The sequence below is a fragment of the Mobula birostris genome, chromosome X (genome assembly GCF_030028105.1).
Source record: "Mobula birostris isolate sMobBir1 chromosome X, sMobBir1.hap1, whole genome shotgun sequence".
NCBI classification, from domain to species: domain Eukaryota; kingdom Metazoa; phylum Chordata; class Chondrichthyes; order Myliobatiformes; family Myliobatidae; genus Mobula; species Mobula birostris.
The window spans coordinates 12,378,337-12,396,590 of NC_092402.1; the positions used below are offsets into that span (position 1 = coordinate 12,378,337).

At 42.9% G+C, this 18,254-nt stretch overlaps 1 protein-coding gene across 2 annotated transcripts in view; it reads right to left on the minus strand.

Moving 5' to 3' along the window:
- npepps (aminopeptidase puromycin sensitive) overlaps nt 1–18,254 on the minus strand; it is a 294,931-nt gene that overhangs the window by 215,222 nt on the left and 61,455 nt on the right. For both annotated transcript variants that reach the window (XR_011883929.1, XM_072249568.1), the window contains exon 2: nt 10,912–10,996. Coding sequence is in view for 1 of the 2 variants with exons in the window: in XM_072249568.1 (XP_072105669.1) it covers nt 10,912–10,996 (85 nt within the window). In the remaining variant the exon portion in view is untranslated. The remainder of the gene's footprint in view (nt 1–10,911; nt 10,997–18,254) is intronic.

The window sequence follows — 18,254 nt, forward strand, 5'->3', positions numbered from 1 at the left end:
AAAGGAAGTAGAGATAGCTCACGAAATTACAGACCAGTGAGCCTTATTTCAGTTGTTGGTAAGCTGATGGAAAAAATCCTGAGAGGCAGGATTTATGAACATTTGGCGAGGCATAATATGAATAGGAACAGTCAGCATAAATTTGTCAAAGGTAGGTCGTGCTTTAAGAGCCTGATTGAACGTTTTGAGGATGTGACTACACACATTGATGAAGGTAGGGCAGTAGATGTAGTGTATACGGATTTCAGCAAGGCATTTGACAAGGTACCCCATGCAAGGCTTATTGAGAAAGTAAGGAGGCATGGGATCCAAGGGGACATTGCTTTGTGGATCCAGAACTGACTTGCCCATAGAAGACAAAGAGTGGTTGTAGACGGGTCATATTCTGCATACAGGTTGGTCACCAGTGGAGTGCCTCAGGGATCTGTTCTGGGACCCCTTACTCTTCGTGATTTTGAGAAATGACCTGGATAAGGAAGTGGAGGGATGCGTTAGTAAGTTTGCTGATGACACAAAGGTGGGAGGTGTTGTGGATAGTGTGGAGGGCTGTCAGAGGTCACAGCGGGACATTGATAGGATCCAAAACTGGGCTGAGAAGTGGCAGATGGAGTTCAACCCAGATATGTGTGAAGTGGTTCATTTTGGTAGGTCAAATATGATGGCAAGAATATAGTATTAATGGTAAGACTCTTGGCAGTGTGGAGGATCAGAGGAATCTTGGGGTCCAAGTCCACAGGACGTTCAAAGCAGCTGCGTAGGTAGACTCTCTGGTTAAGAAGGCATACGGTGCATTGGCCTTCATCAATCGTGCAATTGAATTTAGGAGCCGAGAGGTAATGTTGCAGCTATATAGGACCCCGGTCAGACCCCACTTGGAGTACTGTGCTCAGTTCTGGTCACCTCACTACAGGAAGGATGTGGAAACCATAGAAAGGGTGCAGAGGAGATTTACAAGGCTGTTGCCTGGATTGGGGTGCATGCCTTATGAGAATAGGTTGAGTGAACTTAGCCTTTCCTCCTTGGAGGATGAGAGGTGTAAGATGAGCGGCATTGATCGTGTAGATAGTCAGAGGCTTTTTCCCAGGGCTGAAATGGTTGCCACAAGAGGACACAGGTTTAAGGTGCTGGGGAGTAGGTAGAGGAGATGTCGGGCAAGTTTTTTTTTAAAACTCAGAGTGGTGAGTGCGTGGAATGGGCTGCCAGCAACGGCGGTGGAGGCGGATACGATAGGGTCTTTTAAGAGACTTTTGGATAGGTACATTGAGTTTAGAAAAATAGAGGTCTATAGGTAAGCCTAGTAATTTCTAAGGTACGGACATGTTTGACACAACTCTATGGGCCAAAGAGCCTGTATTGTGCTGTAGGTTTTCTATGTTTCTATAGGAGGGAATGAAACATTCTGCAAAATATTCCGATAAACTAAAATGTAGCAGTTGATAATTAGTATAATTAGAACAAATGGTTGGAGATGGAGATTTTTATCCGTGGTAACAATGATTGCATGAAAAACACTGGTGGATTCAACTAATCCATAAACTGTATCCCTGAAAACCAGATGAGAAGACAGACTACTAAACTACACAAGACAAGCTAGAGTTATGGGAAAGAGGCAGGGATTCAGAAATAGCCAAGATCAGATCAGAAGATGAGACAGACTCTAGCAACCATCTGACCCACTTCTCAGAATGAAGTTTAATATTACTAGCATATGCCTTGAAATTTGTTGTTTTGTGACACAAATACACTGTAATACATAATTTAAAAAAAACTTAAATTACAGGAGGAAATCTATTCAAAAAACTAAATAAGTAGTGCAAAAAGAGCAAAGTGTACTTGGGCTCATTGTTCATTCAGAGATCTGAGAGCGGAGGTGAAGAAGCTGTTTCTGAAGCATTGAGTGTGGGTCTTCAGGCCCCTGTACCTCCTCGATGATAGCAATGAGAACAAGGCATGTCCTGAGTGATTGGGGGGGGGGGGGGGGGTTCCTTTGATTTTGCAGCTTTCACTTAAAAGATGTACCAACGTACATATTTCATTTAAACTTTTCTTTTAAATGACGTAAAACACCATACCAGGATAGCACCATTAGTACTTTGTAAATGAAAAACAAAGATCAAGAAATAAATTGAGAAGGACATTGAGCAGAAGAAAATGGCTAGATACCCAAGTATTAAGCAGCATCTTGTAGGGGGGAAAAAAAAAAGATATTTTTGTATCCAGATAGAAAATGGCTACAGATGATTCACTCACTCCTTGGCAGCACAAACACAAGATCAGGCGTACTGAAAGCCATTATATGATGTTGGTGATCATGGTCTGCCACCTCTGCCAGACGAGGCTTTCCTTATTCAGCATCTTTCTTACCCTTCTTTCCTGCTTCTGTCCCACTGATAAGATTATTGAACAATTAGATGGCCCTTTGACCCCAGTCTACCGTGTTATGGCCTTGTACACCATCTGGTTTGCTTGCACTGCAATTGCTTTGTAACTGTGACACTATTCAGCATTCTGTTATGGTGTTACCTTGAACTACATCAATGCACTGTTGCAATGAACTGATCATTATTGATGACATGTACCTCAGTACATGTGACAATATTAAACAAATTTTATTAGTTTAAAGTTCAATGTAAAATTACCAAAGTACATATCTGTCACCATACACAACCTGAGATTCACTTTCTTGAGGCCATACTCTACAAGTCCAATAATTATAGAGTCAATGAAAGACTGCACACTGGTTATCTTCCCTATTGGTGCAAAGACAATAAACTGGAAATACAAAAAGAAACAATAATAATAGATAAATAAGCAATAAATATCAAGAACACGAGGTAAAGAGTCCTTGAAAGTGAGTCCATAGATTGTGAGAACATTTCAATGATGGGCCAAGCGAAGTTATTCCCTTTGATTCAACAGCCTGATGCTTGAGGTGTTTTGACTGTTCCTGAACCTAGTGATGTGAGTCTTGAGGCTCCTGTACCTTTTTCATGACAGTAGCAGTGAGAAGACAGCATGTCCTGGGTGGTGGGGGTCCCTGATGATGGATGCTGCTTTCCTGCAACTGCATTCCACGTAGACGTACTCAATGATGGGGAGGGCTTTACCCATGATGGACTGGACCGTATCCACTACCATTTGTTGGATTTTCTGCTTAAGGGCACTGGTGTTTCCATACCAGGCTGTGATGCAGGCAGTCAATATACTCTCCATCACACATCAAAAGAGGTTCGTCAAAGTTTTAGATGTCATGCCAAATCTTCACAAATTCCAAGGAAGTAGAGGCGTTGCCATACTTTCTTCCTAATTGCCCTTACATACTGGGCCCAGGACAAGTCCTCCAAAATAATAACACCGAGAAATTTAAGGTTGCTGACCCTCTTCAACTCTGATGAGAACTGGTTGCTGGACCTGTGGTTTCCTTCTCCTGAAGTGGTTTAAAAAGAGAATGTTTTCAACGGTTCTTGTTTCATTCGAAGCAAGCAGCTGAAGGAGGAAGTGGAAGAGCTCGGCTAGAATAAGTCGTTTTTTTTTTAAAACACTGCTCGGGGAGAAGGGTCTGCACTGCGCAGGCGCGTGACGTAGCATGCCAAGGTTTAAAAGCAGACCACCATATACAGCGGCCATCGTCAGAGTGGACTGAGTCAGAGTGGGACGGCTTTGGCTCAAACAGGCTTCGGCGAGAAAAGGCAAAGGCCAAGGTAGGTTCTGGTAAGTTTTTTTTTTTGTTCAGATTGTTTTAGAGTAGAGAGAATACCAGGCAGGATGTTGGAATGCTCCTCTTGCAGGATGTGGGAAGTCAGGGAGCCCTCCGGTGTCCCTGACAACCACACCTGCAAGAAGTGCATCCAGCTGCAGCTCCTGACAAACCGCGTTAGGGAACTGGAGCAGGAGCTGGATGACCTGCGGATCATTCGGGAGAATGAGGAGATTATAGATCGTAGCTACAGGGAGGTAGTTACGCCAAAGGAGCAGAGAACAGGAAATTGGGTCACTGTCAGGCGAGGAAAGAGGAACGGGCAGGCAGAGCAGGGTTCCCCTGTGGCCATTCCCCTCAACAACAAGTATACCGCATTGGATACTGTTGGGGGGGATGACTTACCTGGGACAAGCTGCAGTAGCCGGATCTCTGGCACTGAGTCTGGCTCTGCAGTGCAGAAGGGAGGGTGGAAAAGAGGAGAGCAGTAGTGATAGGGGACTCGATAGTTAGAGGTGCAGATAGGAGGTTCTGTGGTCGTGACAGAGAATCCAGGATGGTTTGTTGCCTCCCGGATGCCAGGGTCAAGGATGTCTCTGATCAATTGCATGACATTCTGAAGTGGGAGGGTGATCAGCCAGATGTCGTGGTGCACATCGGTACCAATGACATAGCAAGGAAGAGTGAGGAGGTCCTAGAGAGTGAGTATAGAGAGCTTGGTAGGAAGTTGAAAAGCAGGACCTCGAGGGTGGTAATCTCAGGATTCCTACCTGTGCTACATGCCAGTGAGGGTAGGAATAGGATGCTCTGGAGGATGAACAAGTGGCTGAGGAACTGGTGTAGGGAGCAGGGTTTCAGATTTCAGGATCATTGGGACCTGTACAAGAGAGACGGGTTATACTTGAACTACAGGGGGACCAATATCCTTTCAGGGAGGTTTGTTAGTGCTATTGGGGAGGCTTTAAACTAGATTTGCAGGGGGATGGGAACCAGAGTGCCAGAGCTGACAGTGTGGCTGGGGTGAAAATAAATGATGTTAAAAGTTCAAGCAAATCCGCTAATAGAAAGGTTGTGAGTGGTGGTAAAAATCTTCTGAGGTGTATGTATTTCAATGCTAGGAGTATTGCGGGGAAGGCGGATGAGTTGAGGGCGTGGATTGACACGTGGAATTATGACGTTATAGCAATTAGTGAAACTTGGCTACAGGAGGGGCAGGACTGGCAGCTTAATATTCCAGGGTTCCGATGTTTCAGATGTGATCCAGGCGGAGGAATGAAAGGTGGGGGAGTAGCATTGCTTGTTAGGGAAAATATTACAGCAGTGCTCAGGCAGGACAGATTAGAGGGCTTGTCTACTGAGTCCTTATGGGTGGAGCTGAGAAACAGGAAAGGTATGGCCACATTAGTGGGATTGTATTACAGACTGCCCAATAGTCAACAAGAATTGGAAGAGCAAATCCGCAGAGAGATAGCAGGCAACTGCAGGAAACAAAGTTGTGGTGGTAGGGGATTTTAATTTTCCATATATTGATTGGGACTCCCATACTGTTAGGGGTCTAGATGGTTTAGAGTTTGTAAAGTGTGTTCAGGAAAGTTTTCTAAATCAATATATAGAGGGACCAACTGGAGGGGATGCAATATTGGATCTCCTGTTAGGAAACGAGTTAGGACAAGTGACAGAAGTCTGTGTAGGGGAGCACTTTGGTTCCAGTGATCATAACACCATTAGTTTCAACTTGATCATGGACAAGGATAGATCTGGTCCTAGGGTTGAGGTTCTTAACTGGAAGAAGGCCAAATTTGAAGAAATGAGAAAGGATCTAAAAAGCGTGGATTGGCAAGGATGTGATCGGTAGGTGGGAAGCCTTCAAAGGAGAAATTTTGAGAGTGCAGAGTTTGTATGTTCCTGTCAGGATTAAAGGCAAAGTGAATAGGAATAAGGAACCTTGGTTCTCAAGGGATATTGCATCTCTGATAAAGAAGAAGAGGGAGTTGTATGACATGTATAGGAAACAGGGAGTAAATAAGGTGCTTGAGGAGTATAAGAAGTGCAAGAAAATACTTAAGAAAGAATTCAGGAGGGCTAAAAGAAGACATGAGGTTGCCTTGGCAGTCAAAGTGAAGGATAATCCCAAGAGCTTTTACAGGTATATTAAGAGCAAAAGGTTTTGAAGGGATAAAATTGGTCCTCTTGAAGATCAGAGTGGTCGGCTATGAGCGGAACCAAAGAAAATGGGGGAGATCTTAAATAGGTTTTTTGCGTCTGTATTTACTAAGGAAACTGGCATGAAGTCTATGGAATTAAGGGAAACAAGTAGTGAGATCATGGAAATTGTACAGATCAAAAAGGAGGAGGTCCTTGCTGTCTTGAGGAAAATTACAGTGGATAAATCCCCGGGACCTGACAGGGTGTTCCCTCAGACCTTGAAGGAGACTAGTGTTGAAATTGCAGGGGCCCTGGCAGAAATATTTAAAATGTCGCTGTCTACAGGTGAGGTGCTGGAGGATTGGAGAGTGGCTCATGTTGTTCCGTTGTTTAAAAAAGGATAGAAAAGTAATCCGGGAAACTACAGGCCAGTAAGTTTAACGTCGGTAGTAGGTAAGTTATTGGAGGGAGTACTAAGAGACAGAATCTACAAGCATCTGGATAGACAGGGACTTATTAGGGAGAGTCAACATGGCTTTGTGCGTGGTAGGTCATGTTTGACCAACCTATTGGAGTTTTTCGAGGAGGTTACCAGGAAAGTGGATGAAGGGAAGGCAGTGGATATTGTCTACATGGACTTCAGTAAGGCCTTTGACAAGGTCCCGCATGGGAGGTTAGTTAGGAAAATTCAGTCGCTAGGTATACATGGAGAGGTGGTAAATTGGATTAGACATTGGCTCAATGGAAGAAGCCAAAGAGTAGTAGTAGAGAATTGCTTCTCCGAGTGGAGGCCTGTGACTAGTGGTGTGCCACAGGGATCAGTGCTGGGTCCATTGTTATTTGTCATCTATATCAATGATCTGGATGATAATGTGGTAAATTGGATCAGCAAATTTGCTGATGATACAAAGATTGGAGGTGTAGTAGACAGTGAGGAAGGTTTTCAGAGCCTGCAGAGGGACTTGGACCAGCTGGAAAAATGGGCTGAAAAATAGCAGATGGAGTTTAATACAGACAAGTGTGAGGTATTGCACGTTGCAAGGACAAACCAAGGTAGAACATACAGGGTTAATGGTAAGGCACTGAGGAGTGCAGTGGAACAGAAGGATCTGGGAATACAGATACAAAATTCCCTAAAAGTGGCGTCACAGGTAGATAGGGTCGTAAAGAGAGCTTTTGGTACATTGGCCTTTATTAATCAAAGTATTGAGTATAAGAGCTGGAATGTTATGATGAGGTTGTATAAGGCATTGGTGAGGCCGAATCTCGAGTACTGTGTTCAGTTTTGGTCACCAAATTACAGGAAGGATAGAAGGTTGAAAGAGTGCAGAGAAGGTTTACAAGGATGTTGCCCGGACTTGAGAAACTCAGTTACAGAGAAAGGTTGAATAGGTTGGGACTTTATTCCCTGGAGCGTAGAAGAATGAGGGGAGATTTGATAGAGGTATATAAAATTATGATGGGTATAGATAGAGTGAATGCAAGCAGGCTTTTTCCACTGAGGCAAGGGGAGAAAAAAACCAGAGGACATGGGTTAAGGGTGAGGGGGGAAAGTTTAAAGGGAACATTAGGGGGGGCTTCTTCACACAGAGAGTGGTGGGAGTATGGAATGAGCTGCCAGACGAGGTGGTAAATGCGGGTTCTTTTTTAACATTTAAGAATAAATTGGACAGATAGATGGATGGGAGGTGTATGGACGGATATGGTCCGTGTGGTCAGTGGGACTAGGCAGAAAATGGTTCGGCACAGCCAAGAAGGGCCAAAAGGCCTGTTTCTGTGCTGTAGTTTCTATGGTTCTAAGTCAATATTCAGCTCCTTGGTCTTGCTGACATTGAGCAAGAGGTTATTGTTAAGGCACCACTCAGCCAGATTTTCAATCTCCCTCCTATATGCTGAATTTACTCTGGCAATTGGCACCAAAACCATTAACTTTTCTCTCTTCACAGATGCAGCACAAACTGTTAAGTAGCTGCAGCACCTAGTGTTTTATTTCTGAGAAAAAATGTCTCGTCACCAAAGTTTACAGATCAACACCTTGCTTAGAATGCTACTCTTTGACAAAAAATACTAGCTTGGTAGATATTATACGAAAGTAATGGTCAGGGGCAGGGTGGTACAAAGAAAATCATGTGCTAAAATACCTACTCTATAAATAATCATTACCGTTGGAAAACAAATCCATTTGAAAACCAGTGGGTAGCTTTAGTGTTTGCCAAGAAACTGCTGCCACATGCTCTAATGCACTACAATAGCAACAGTGAAGATGAGATCATGTACTATTATCCAATGCAATAAAATACCAACACTGGTTCATCACTGCCCCAAAGTTCACTAGAATCAACCAAATCTTCCATTTAAGAATCACATCCAGAGAGCAACCCTGCAGCTAAAATATTTCTAGCTCCCACTCACCATTAATAATTATTAAGGGTTTGGTTTTGTTTTCTACAGAATCATTACTTTTAAAACAAATAAGCTAAATAAGCTGGGGGAGGGGGGTCAGACATGTGAAAAAGTCATCCATTGTCGGAGATTTGTCACAATGTTGCTATTGTCTATTGTTTCCTTCAGAAGGCAAACAGCTCAAGTGTATAGTTCCATAATATGCTACCAGAAATCCACTCTTTATGGATGAAGATGCTAATGCTGTCAACCAATTGAATGGTTTCAACAATCCACTTCTTAAGCTCAATTTGCAGCTTTCAAATCACCCGCACTGTCAGATTGGATAAATTAGGAGTACAAAGTATGTCACTTCCTCTACATTATTTACAAAAATTCACAGGTCATCTAGGGAGTTCTAATCCGCATTACACTGTGTGAATCCGGGTTTGATTGATGCGGACTGAAGCTCTTTGGTGAAGAATAACTCTGCAATCTGCATTGGCTAGCAGCATGGCACTGAACTGTACTGCTGATCTGATGTTTGATATTCTACGTGTTGTTTGATCACTGTTTGCACAATTTGTTCTTTTTTTGTGCGTTCGGTGTCTGATGTTTTCGTGAACTGGTTCCACAGTGTTTTTGTTTTATGGTTGCCTGCGGGAGGACGAATCTCAGAGCTTTATTCTGTATACATACTTTGATAAATGTACTTTGAATGGGCAAATTTAGGAAGTGAGACTTAAACAGCGATGCTTAGGACTGGTCAAATACTGAGGAGGATTTTTTTTCCCCCATCAGAGAATAACGAATCTGTGGAATTTGTTGCCACAGGTAGTTGTGGAAGTCAGGTCACCAGGTGTATTTAAGGCGGAGGGCTGATAGGTTCTTGATTAGTCGGGGCATGGAAGGTTCACAGAGGACTGGAAGATTGCAAATGTCACTCCACTCTTTAAGAAGGGAGCAACACAAAAGAAATGAAGTTACAGGCCAGTTAGCCTAACCTCAGTGGTTGGGAAAGTTTTGGAGCCTATTATTAAGGATGAGATTTTGGGGTACTTAGAGACTAATGATAAAATAAGTCAAAGTCAGCATGGTTTCTGTAAAGGGAAATCTTGCCTGGCATATCTGTTAGAGTTCTTCAAGGAAGTAACAAGCAGGGTAGACAAAAGAGAGGTAGTGGATGTCATTTACTTGGATTTTCAGAAGGTATTTGATAAGGTGCCACACAAGATAAAATCCTATGGCGTTACTGGAAAGATACTGGAACGGACAGAAGAATGGCGAACAGACAAGAAGCAGAGTGTGGGAATAAAAGGAATCTTTTCTGGTTGGCTGCCAGTGACGAGTGGTGTTCCTTGGGGTCAGTATTGGGACTGCTAGTTTTTAACATTGTTCGTCAATGATTTGGATAATGGAATTGATGGCTTTGTGGCAAAATTTGCAGATGATATGAAGATAGGTGGAGAGATAGTGCTGAGGAAGCAATACGATTGCAGCAGGACTTAGGCAAATTGGAAGAATGGGCAAAAAAGTGGCAGATGGAATAATGTTGGGAAATGTACAATAATGCATTTTGGTAAAAGGAACAATAGTGCAGACTAAATAGGGAGAAGGTTCAAACATCAGAGGTGCAGAGGGACTTGGGAGTCCTCATGCAAGACTCCCGTAAGGTTAATTTACAGGCTGAGTCTGTGGTCAAGAAAGCAAAGGCAATGTTGGCATTTATTTCAAGGGGATTAGAATATAGAAGCAAGGAGATAATGCTGAACCTTTTTAAGACACTAGTCAGGCCGCACTTGCAGTAGTGTCAACGGTTTTGGGCCCCGTATCTCAGAAAGGATGTGTTGCTATTGGAGGGTCCGTAGGTGGTTCACAAGGATGATTCCGGGAATGAAAGGGTTAACATATGAGGAGCATTTGGCAGCCCTAGGCCTGTACTCACTGGAACTGAGAAGAATGTGTGGAGATCTCATTGAAACCTATCAAATGTTGAAAGGACTAGATAGAGTGGATGTGGAGAGGATGTTTCCTATGTTGGGGGTATCCAGAACTAGAGGGCACAGCCTCAAAATTAAGGGGCAACCTTTTAGAATAGAGGTAAGAGAGTAGTGAATCTGTGGAATGCTCTGCCACAGAGTGCGGTGAAAGCCAAATCCGTGGATATATTTAAGGCAGAAGTTGATTGTTTCTTGATTGGTCAGGGCATCAAAGGATATGGCGAGAAGGCAGGTGTATAGGGTCGAGTGGAATCCAGGATCAGCCATGATGAAATGGCAGAGCAGATTCAAATGGATCAAATGGTCTAATTCTACTCCTGTGTCTCATATTGAGAAATGGCTACTGAAAAAAATAAACAGTTACTAGTAAAACAGTTATGGAAAGTCTAAGAAATCAAAGTTTGTTTCTCTAACCTAGCTGATCAGTACTAGTATCCCATTGCAGCTGCACACAATTCTGAAAGCAGTGAGATCACGTTACATTCAACAAGATACTGGGCATCAAACGTGAAGAGTATAGAAAATACTAAGTAATAGCAAAACAAGATCCTGAATAGTAGTTATTTCAAATTTTTTAAGGTCATCTTTATTGAAAATGCATAGACAAATGTCAGAGTTGAGCACATTTTGCACATCCAATGGATGCGTTGTACCTATGGCACATTGATTGAAATAAAAAAATCTTACCTTCACCACCTTGTGGAACATACGATGCTGTAATGATGTCTATGTCAGCACAGTTCATAACAATCTGATTGGTTGTCTGTCTTACCTGTAAATACATACACAAATATATAAAAACCAGTAAACTTGAACATACACATTCTCATTTCATTTGTTATTTTGATCTAGATGGTTCTTTCAATCTCATCCTCAAACTCCACTTTGTAAAATTAGTTCCACATTTGAGTAACTGAGGAGGGAAGGAGGAAACCAGACTCCTGAGGAGATGTGCTTTAAAATCAACTATCATACCCTGGAGAAGCTGCAGGCAGTAGTTCTGTAGCCTTTGACTATGTGGAGAAGTTGAGATTAGTACACTTTTGTGGAACATTCAAAAATATCGTCACCCTAATATTGTGGCAGGTTATGAATTGTATCATATGAATAAGCACAGCAAACAAACCAATGTACACCTTCAGCCTTCCTCATCAGCTTTGCATTTGCTAAAAATATTTATATCATCCTTCAGTAAGATGTGTTGCATTTCAGATTATAAAAGAAATCAAACATTGAACCTAATTTCAAAGCAACACCCACAAAATGCTGGCGGAACTCAGGTCAGGCAGTATCTAAGGAAATGAATAAACATTCAATGTTTTGGGTCGAGAACCTTGGGTTGGAAAGGAAGGGGGAAGATGTCAGAATAAAAAGATTTGGGGGGGGGGGGGGAGGGGAAGAAGGATAGCTAGGTGATAGGTGAAGCCAGGTAGATGGGAAAGGTAAAGGGCTGGAGAAGGAATTGGAGAGGAGAGTGGACCATAGATAGATACTTTATTGATCCCAAAAGAAATTACAATGTCACAGTAGCATTGTAAGTGCACATACATAAATAATTTAGAATAAGAAGAAAAATAAAAATTAAGTTACCACAGTCTAACGGGGGGGGGGGGGGGGTCATCACTTCCCCAGCTATAGATTAACTCATTATAGAGCGTAATGGCTGAGGGTAAGAACAATCTCACATCACACTTTTTGGAACAGCGTAGTTATCTTAGCCTTTTCCCCCAGCCATGAGGGTTGTATGGTATTGAAAGCACTTGAGAAATCAAAAAACATGATCCTCACTGTGCTGCCCTGCTTATCCAAACGGGAGTAGGCTTAATACAGCAGGTAGGTGACAGTACTGTCAACTCCAATGTGCTCCTGGTAGGCAAACTGCAGGGGATCGAGGTCTGATCTGACCAGAGGTTGGAGGTGAACCAGGACTAACCTCTCATGATTCATGATGAGAGGTCAAGGCCACTGGACGGTAGTCATTCAAGACTTTCGGTTGGCCCTTCTTGGGTACTGGGACCACACATGATGTTTTCCACACCTGACTGTAGACCCTTTCCAGGCTGAGACTCAGACTGGAAATGCACTGCTCAGCACACTCCTTCAGGACCTTGGGGCTCAAACCATCCACTCCCAATGCTTTGCTGTATGAGTTTCCCCACAGCCTTTCTCACCTGCTTAATAGTGAAGGTGAGTCTATGATGACTGAGGAGTTGATGGAAGGTGTGGGCTGGGGGAGCTGAAGATTGGGACGATAACAATGTGGAGGTGTGGATGGTAGGTACAGGGCAAGGAAGGGATGTAGACAGTGGTAGCCTGTGTTGTTCATCCACACGTTAAACTGGAGGAGGGAGGAGGGGAAGCACTGGGTGATTCTGCAACTAAAGTAGTGTGCTAAGGGGGTGTGAACAGGAGAGCAATCGTCAAACCTCTTGAAGAACTGGTTAACTTATTCCTTCTTCTTTCGCTGTCCATTGATTTCAATGTTGACTGTGCTGAGAGTTTAGTCTCTGCAGGCACGTTTATAGGCCACAAGACCAGCATTGGATCAGCACTGTCTCCCACATCGGTTGCATTTGTGATTTGACTGGTCTAGCACCGAATGTCTGCGTTCATGACCTGCTTCATATTTCTTCTGCCTTTTCTCCTCGATAGCTGGGATTGACTTCTTGACAATGTCGTGCCAACTTCTTCTGTCCAAAGCATCTTCCTCCCAGGTGTTGACATTCATGTCAGTGTGCTTCATTTGGTACTTGAGCACATCTTTGTAGAGCAGCTTCTGACCACCATGCTTCCTCGCTCCTTCATGTAGCTCACCACAGAAAACAGCTTTGGGTAAGCGAACATTGCTCATTCTTGTGACTTGACCAGTCCAGCGCAGCTGAGAAGCTGTAATGAGCGATTCTACGCTGACTGTCCCAGCACGTTTGAGCACCTCCACATCTGGTACCCTCTCTTGCCACTTGATGTGTAATATTTGGTATAAATGCCTGTGTTGTGTCTTGGTCAATTTCTTGATGTGCTTCCGATACAATGTCATCATTTCAGTTGAATAAAGCAGAGATGGTAAAACATCTATGTTATACACTTTGACCTTGGTTGCCATTTTAATGTCATGACGAGACCAAAGTTGCTTTCGCAAAGCACCAAAGACTTCTGTAGCTGATTGAATTCTCCTCTCAACTTCCAGATCTGATGAGTTGGTGTTGGTCACGGTCACAGCGCTTCCTAAGTATGTGAAAGAGTCAGAACATTTCAGTGCTACCCCATTGACCGATATGACTGGTGGTTGGGTCTCACTGGGACTACACAGAGGAGGAGGGTGGTACAGAAGTTCAGTTCTGGAGACATTGATTCTTAGGCCAAAAAGAGTGGCAGCAAACAAGAAGTGGTCTACAATTTCTTGAATCACATTAACATCAGTAGCAACCAGGGCTGAGTCGTCTGCATACAGAAGCTCTCTGACACATATCTCTCTTGGTTTGGTTGAGGCTTTGAGTCTTGACAGGTTGAACAATTTTCCATTTGAACGAGTCCTGATGTATACATCTTTGTCCAAATTATGGTCCATTATTTCCAAGACGACAAAGACCCTCTCAATGACCCAACCAATATTGAAGAATGCTGGAAGCAGCTCAAGAAAACCATCCATTCAACTGCAAGTGCGGTGCTTGGTCACCCTAAGAGAAAAACTCCTGACTGGTTTCAAGGACAAAATGATTCAATTCAAGAACTGTTGAAGATGAAACAAAGGCTTTACATGTGTCACTTGAAAGAGAACTCTGAAAGAAGCAAAGCAACATTTAAGGCCGTGAAAGCCAAAGTTCAAAGGGAGTTCAAATGTCAGACAGGAATGACTACCACAGGCTCTTCTCAGGACTGAAAGCTATCTATGGTGCAAGCAGCAATACAGTGGCCCCAGTAAAAACTGCAGACGGGAGCAAGCTATGCACTGACAGGAAAGACATCATTGAGCGATGAAGAAACACTTCTGTAACCTTCTAAACCAACAAGGTGTGGCTGACCGCAATGTATGTGAAAGGCTCACAACTAGACCAGTAAGAGAAGAGCTATATGGACTCATCACTATGACAGAACTTAATTAGGCTTTAAAAGATACCAGAAGTGGTAAAGCACCTGGGCAAGACGGCATTCCATCAGATGTACTGAAGCAAGGTGGTCCTGCTCTGAAGACTGAACTGTTGAACTTATATAATGCTTGTTGGCAGAGTCAATGTCTCCCTCATGACTTCAAAGATGCACTGATAGTCACCATCTACAAGAAGAAAGGCAACCGTAGTGTTTGTGGAAACTTCTGTCCACAGCTGGCAAGATTACGGTGAAAATACTGCTCAACCAACTCAAGATCATCTCAGAAGATGTGCTTCCTGAAAGCCAATGTGGCTTTAGGGCTGGAAGAGCAACCACTGACATGATAACTCATTAGCCCATTCAGGCTGCATTCCAAGGCTCTATAGCTAGGCTGATTGAAGCCAATGATCTTCATGCCTCTCCACACCTTCCAAGCTTGTTCTCCAGCTCTCTCCTGTATTCCTCTTTAGCCACTTTGATCTTCGTCTTTTGCTCCCTCTGCACACATTTTAATTGCTCATTGTCTCCTAATCTAAAGGCTCTCTCTTCGTAGTTGAGAAGAGCCTTTAGATCACTGGTGACCCAAGGCTTGTTGTTGGTATTGTGGTGTCCTTGAAGGTATTATAATGTCCACACAGAAGTTAATGTAGTCAGTGAAGCAATCAGTAAGTTCATTAATACCCTCCCCATATGGCTCACTAAGCACATTCCAGTCAGTAACCTCAAAGCAGCCCATCAAGGCCTCGATGGCCTTTGGACACCATTTCTTTACCATCTTAGTGGTAGCTAGCTGTTGCTGTACTTTGGGCTTATACAAGGACATGAGGTGACCCAGGTTGTGATCTGATCTTCCAAGTTGTGGGGGGGGGGGGGGGGGGGGGAGGAGAAGAGCTGTGGAGTTGTATGCATCTTTAATATTTGCATACAGGGAGATCCAGTATTTTATTTTCTATTGTATGACAATTGACAAACTGATTGAAGATGGGTAGGGTTGTCGAGAGAGAAATGTGGTTGAAGTCTGCCGATACTGCAATGAACATATTGGGAGGTGGAGTCTGGAGTCTCACGATGGTAGTGTGTATGACGTCACACGCAACATTGGGACTGTGTCAGGGAGGCAGAATGTAAACAACGAGCAATATGGCACAGCTGAACTCGCAATGGGTAAAACAGACACAAACTCTCAATAAGCAGTTCGATGGACTGTAGGCTCGTTCTTTTACAGAAATATGACTGGGATTACACCATCTGTTGTTCACAAGCACAGCAAACCCACCTCTCTTCCTTCCTTCCACTGTAGATTAACTCTTATTTGCTCATGTCGTTGCAAATCCATTTACAGTAGCATTGGAATCCAGGGTTACATGAGCAAATCATGTCTTGGTGAAACATATAACTGCATTCCAGATATTCATTCTCTGCCCTCACGAGTACTGCTAGCTCCTCCATTTTATTTGCTAGCTATCTTACGTTCCCCATAATGATAGATGGAAGATATGGTTTATATCTCTACCTCTTGTGCCACTTTTTATCTGAATCTGCAGCCTCAGTACAGTATCTCCATTTCCACTCGTCCAGAATATCGAACTTCTGCTGGGCAAACAAAGTTTGCTTCCCAGCTGCTAGTAGCTGCTCCCTCGTATACACAGGTCTGCCTCACCTACTGTAGTCACAGCGCTCAATGAAATAAAGTATCCTGAGAGCCAGAAGGATGGTGAAAATGTTCTTAAAACAGATTAATGTCCATTGTTATTTTGCAGTATTGCTCACCAGTACAAAAACTAAAGAAACATTAAATATCGTTAAGGCAGCAAACACACGGAGCTACTGAAACGCACTGCTGCATCGCACATGCACGCACATTAATGATAGAAAGGAAAAGGGAAGGAGTGCGGGGGGGGGGCACCACGGGGAGGCGATAGGCAAGGCAAGTGAGGAGACTTAAGAGGCCAGAGTGGGGAACAGAAGGCGCAGAAGGGGAGAGGGAATTTTTGTTTTAGTTGGAAGGAGAAATTGATATTCATACCACAAGGTTGGAGGCAATCTTGACAGAATACAAGATGTTTCTCCTCCATCCTGAGGATGGCCTCATTTGGCACAAGAGATGGCTATGGGCTGACATGTCAGAACGGGAATGGGAATCGGAACCGAACTTACAAGAGTAACTTTTACCATTATAGTTTACTTTTATAAATTGTCACATAAGTATTCAGTACTCTTTAACAGCTAATATTCACATTTTCCTCTGAACCCATGAACATTACTTCACTTTTTAAAAAAATATTATTTCTGTTTTTGCATTTTTTTTACTTATTTTTATTCTTCTATATTATCATGCATTGCAATGCACTGCTCCCACTAAGGTAACAAATTTCATGACTTATGCTGATGATATCAAACCAATTTTGATTCTTTATTGAACACACTGTAGCATCCACTACAGCCTTGCACACTTGTGTTGAGAAGCCTCTTCTCAAGGACTGGTATTCCAGAACACTTAGTCAGTGACAAGTCAATTGAATAAGTATTAAAGTCAATTCAATGGACTACATTTTGCTGCAGAACAGTTTCAGTCATTCATGAAAATGAATGGAATATGACATTAGATCTGCACCACACCACGCAGCTGCAAATGGCTTGGTGGAAAGGTTTGCCCATAGTCTAAAGAACACACTGACAGCAATGTCAGCAGAACTCTGAACTAACTCTGAATCAGAAGCTCATCAATTTTCTCCTTGCATATCACAATGCAGTGAGAACCCTTGTATTAATTAACTGATAGAACCTCCTTTAGTAGCAACAACTTCCAACAAATGTTTCCTGTAGCTGCTGATCAGACTTGCACAATGGCGAGCAGGAATTTTAAACCATTCCTCCATACAAAACTGTCTCAGTTCATCAATATTTCTGGGATACCTTGCATGATCATCCCTCTTTAGCTCAACGCCACAGCACCTGAATTGGGTTAAGGTCTGGACTCTGACTTGGCCATTCCAAAACACAAATTTTCTTTTTAAACCATTCTGTTGTTGATTTACTCTTGGGTTTTGGATTATTGCCTTGTTGCAGCATCCAACTTCTATAAAGCTTCAGCCAGCAGACTGCTACCTTGATATTCTCCTGTAAAATATCTAGATAAAATTTTGAATTCATTGTTCCCTTAACGACTGCAAGCTGTCCAGGCCCGGAGACAGCAAGTAGCTCCAAACCATAATGCTCCTTCCACCATGTTTCACAGTTGGGATGAGGTTTTAGTGTTGGTGAGCAGTGTCCCTTTTCCTCTAAACATAGCGGAGTGCATTGCTGCCAAAAAATTCAACTTTTATCTCATCTGTTCACAGAACATTGTCCCAGAAACGTTGTGGATCATCCAGGTGGTCTTTTGCTGTTAAGCTTGGGTTCTTTTTCACCTTCTTCAGCACTGCACGTTGTGTTCCTGGTGTGATCTTTGCAAGATATCCACTCCTAGGGAGAGTAGCAACAGTACTGAATTACCTCCACTTGTAGAGTTTCTCTTACCGTGGACTGACGAACACTCAGGTCTTTAGAAATGCCTTTCCCAGCTTCATACACCTCTACAATTCTTCTTCTAAGGTCATCTGAAAGTTGCTTTGATTGAGGCATGGTGCACATAAATGGATCTTTCTTGAGAAAAGCAGGCTCTGCCAGTAACCTGACTGCGTGTTTATAGAGCAGGGCTCCCCTACAACCCACACCTCCAATCTCATCTCATTGATTGGACCACCTGACTCAAAAGAGCTTTTGTAGAAGGCATCACCTCCTGAGGTTCCCATACATATTTGAACTTAGACTGATTTTTTTTTTATATATAAACATCGTGTACTCAGTATTAACAATAAGTACAAGTGTTTGTGTTATAATTTGTCTAAACTAGCATTTGTCTATTATTGTGACTTAGATGAAGATCAGACCACATTCAG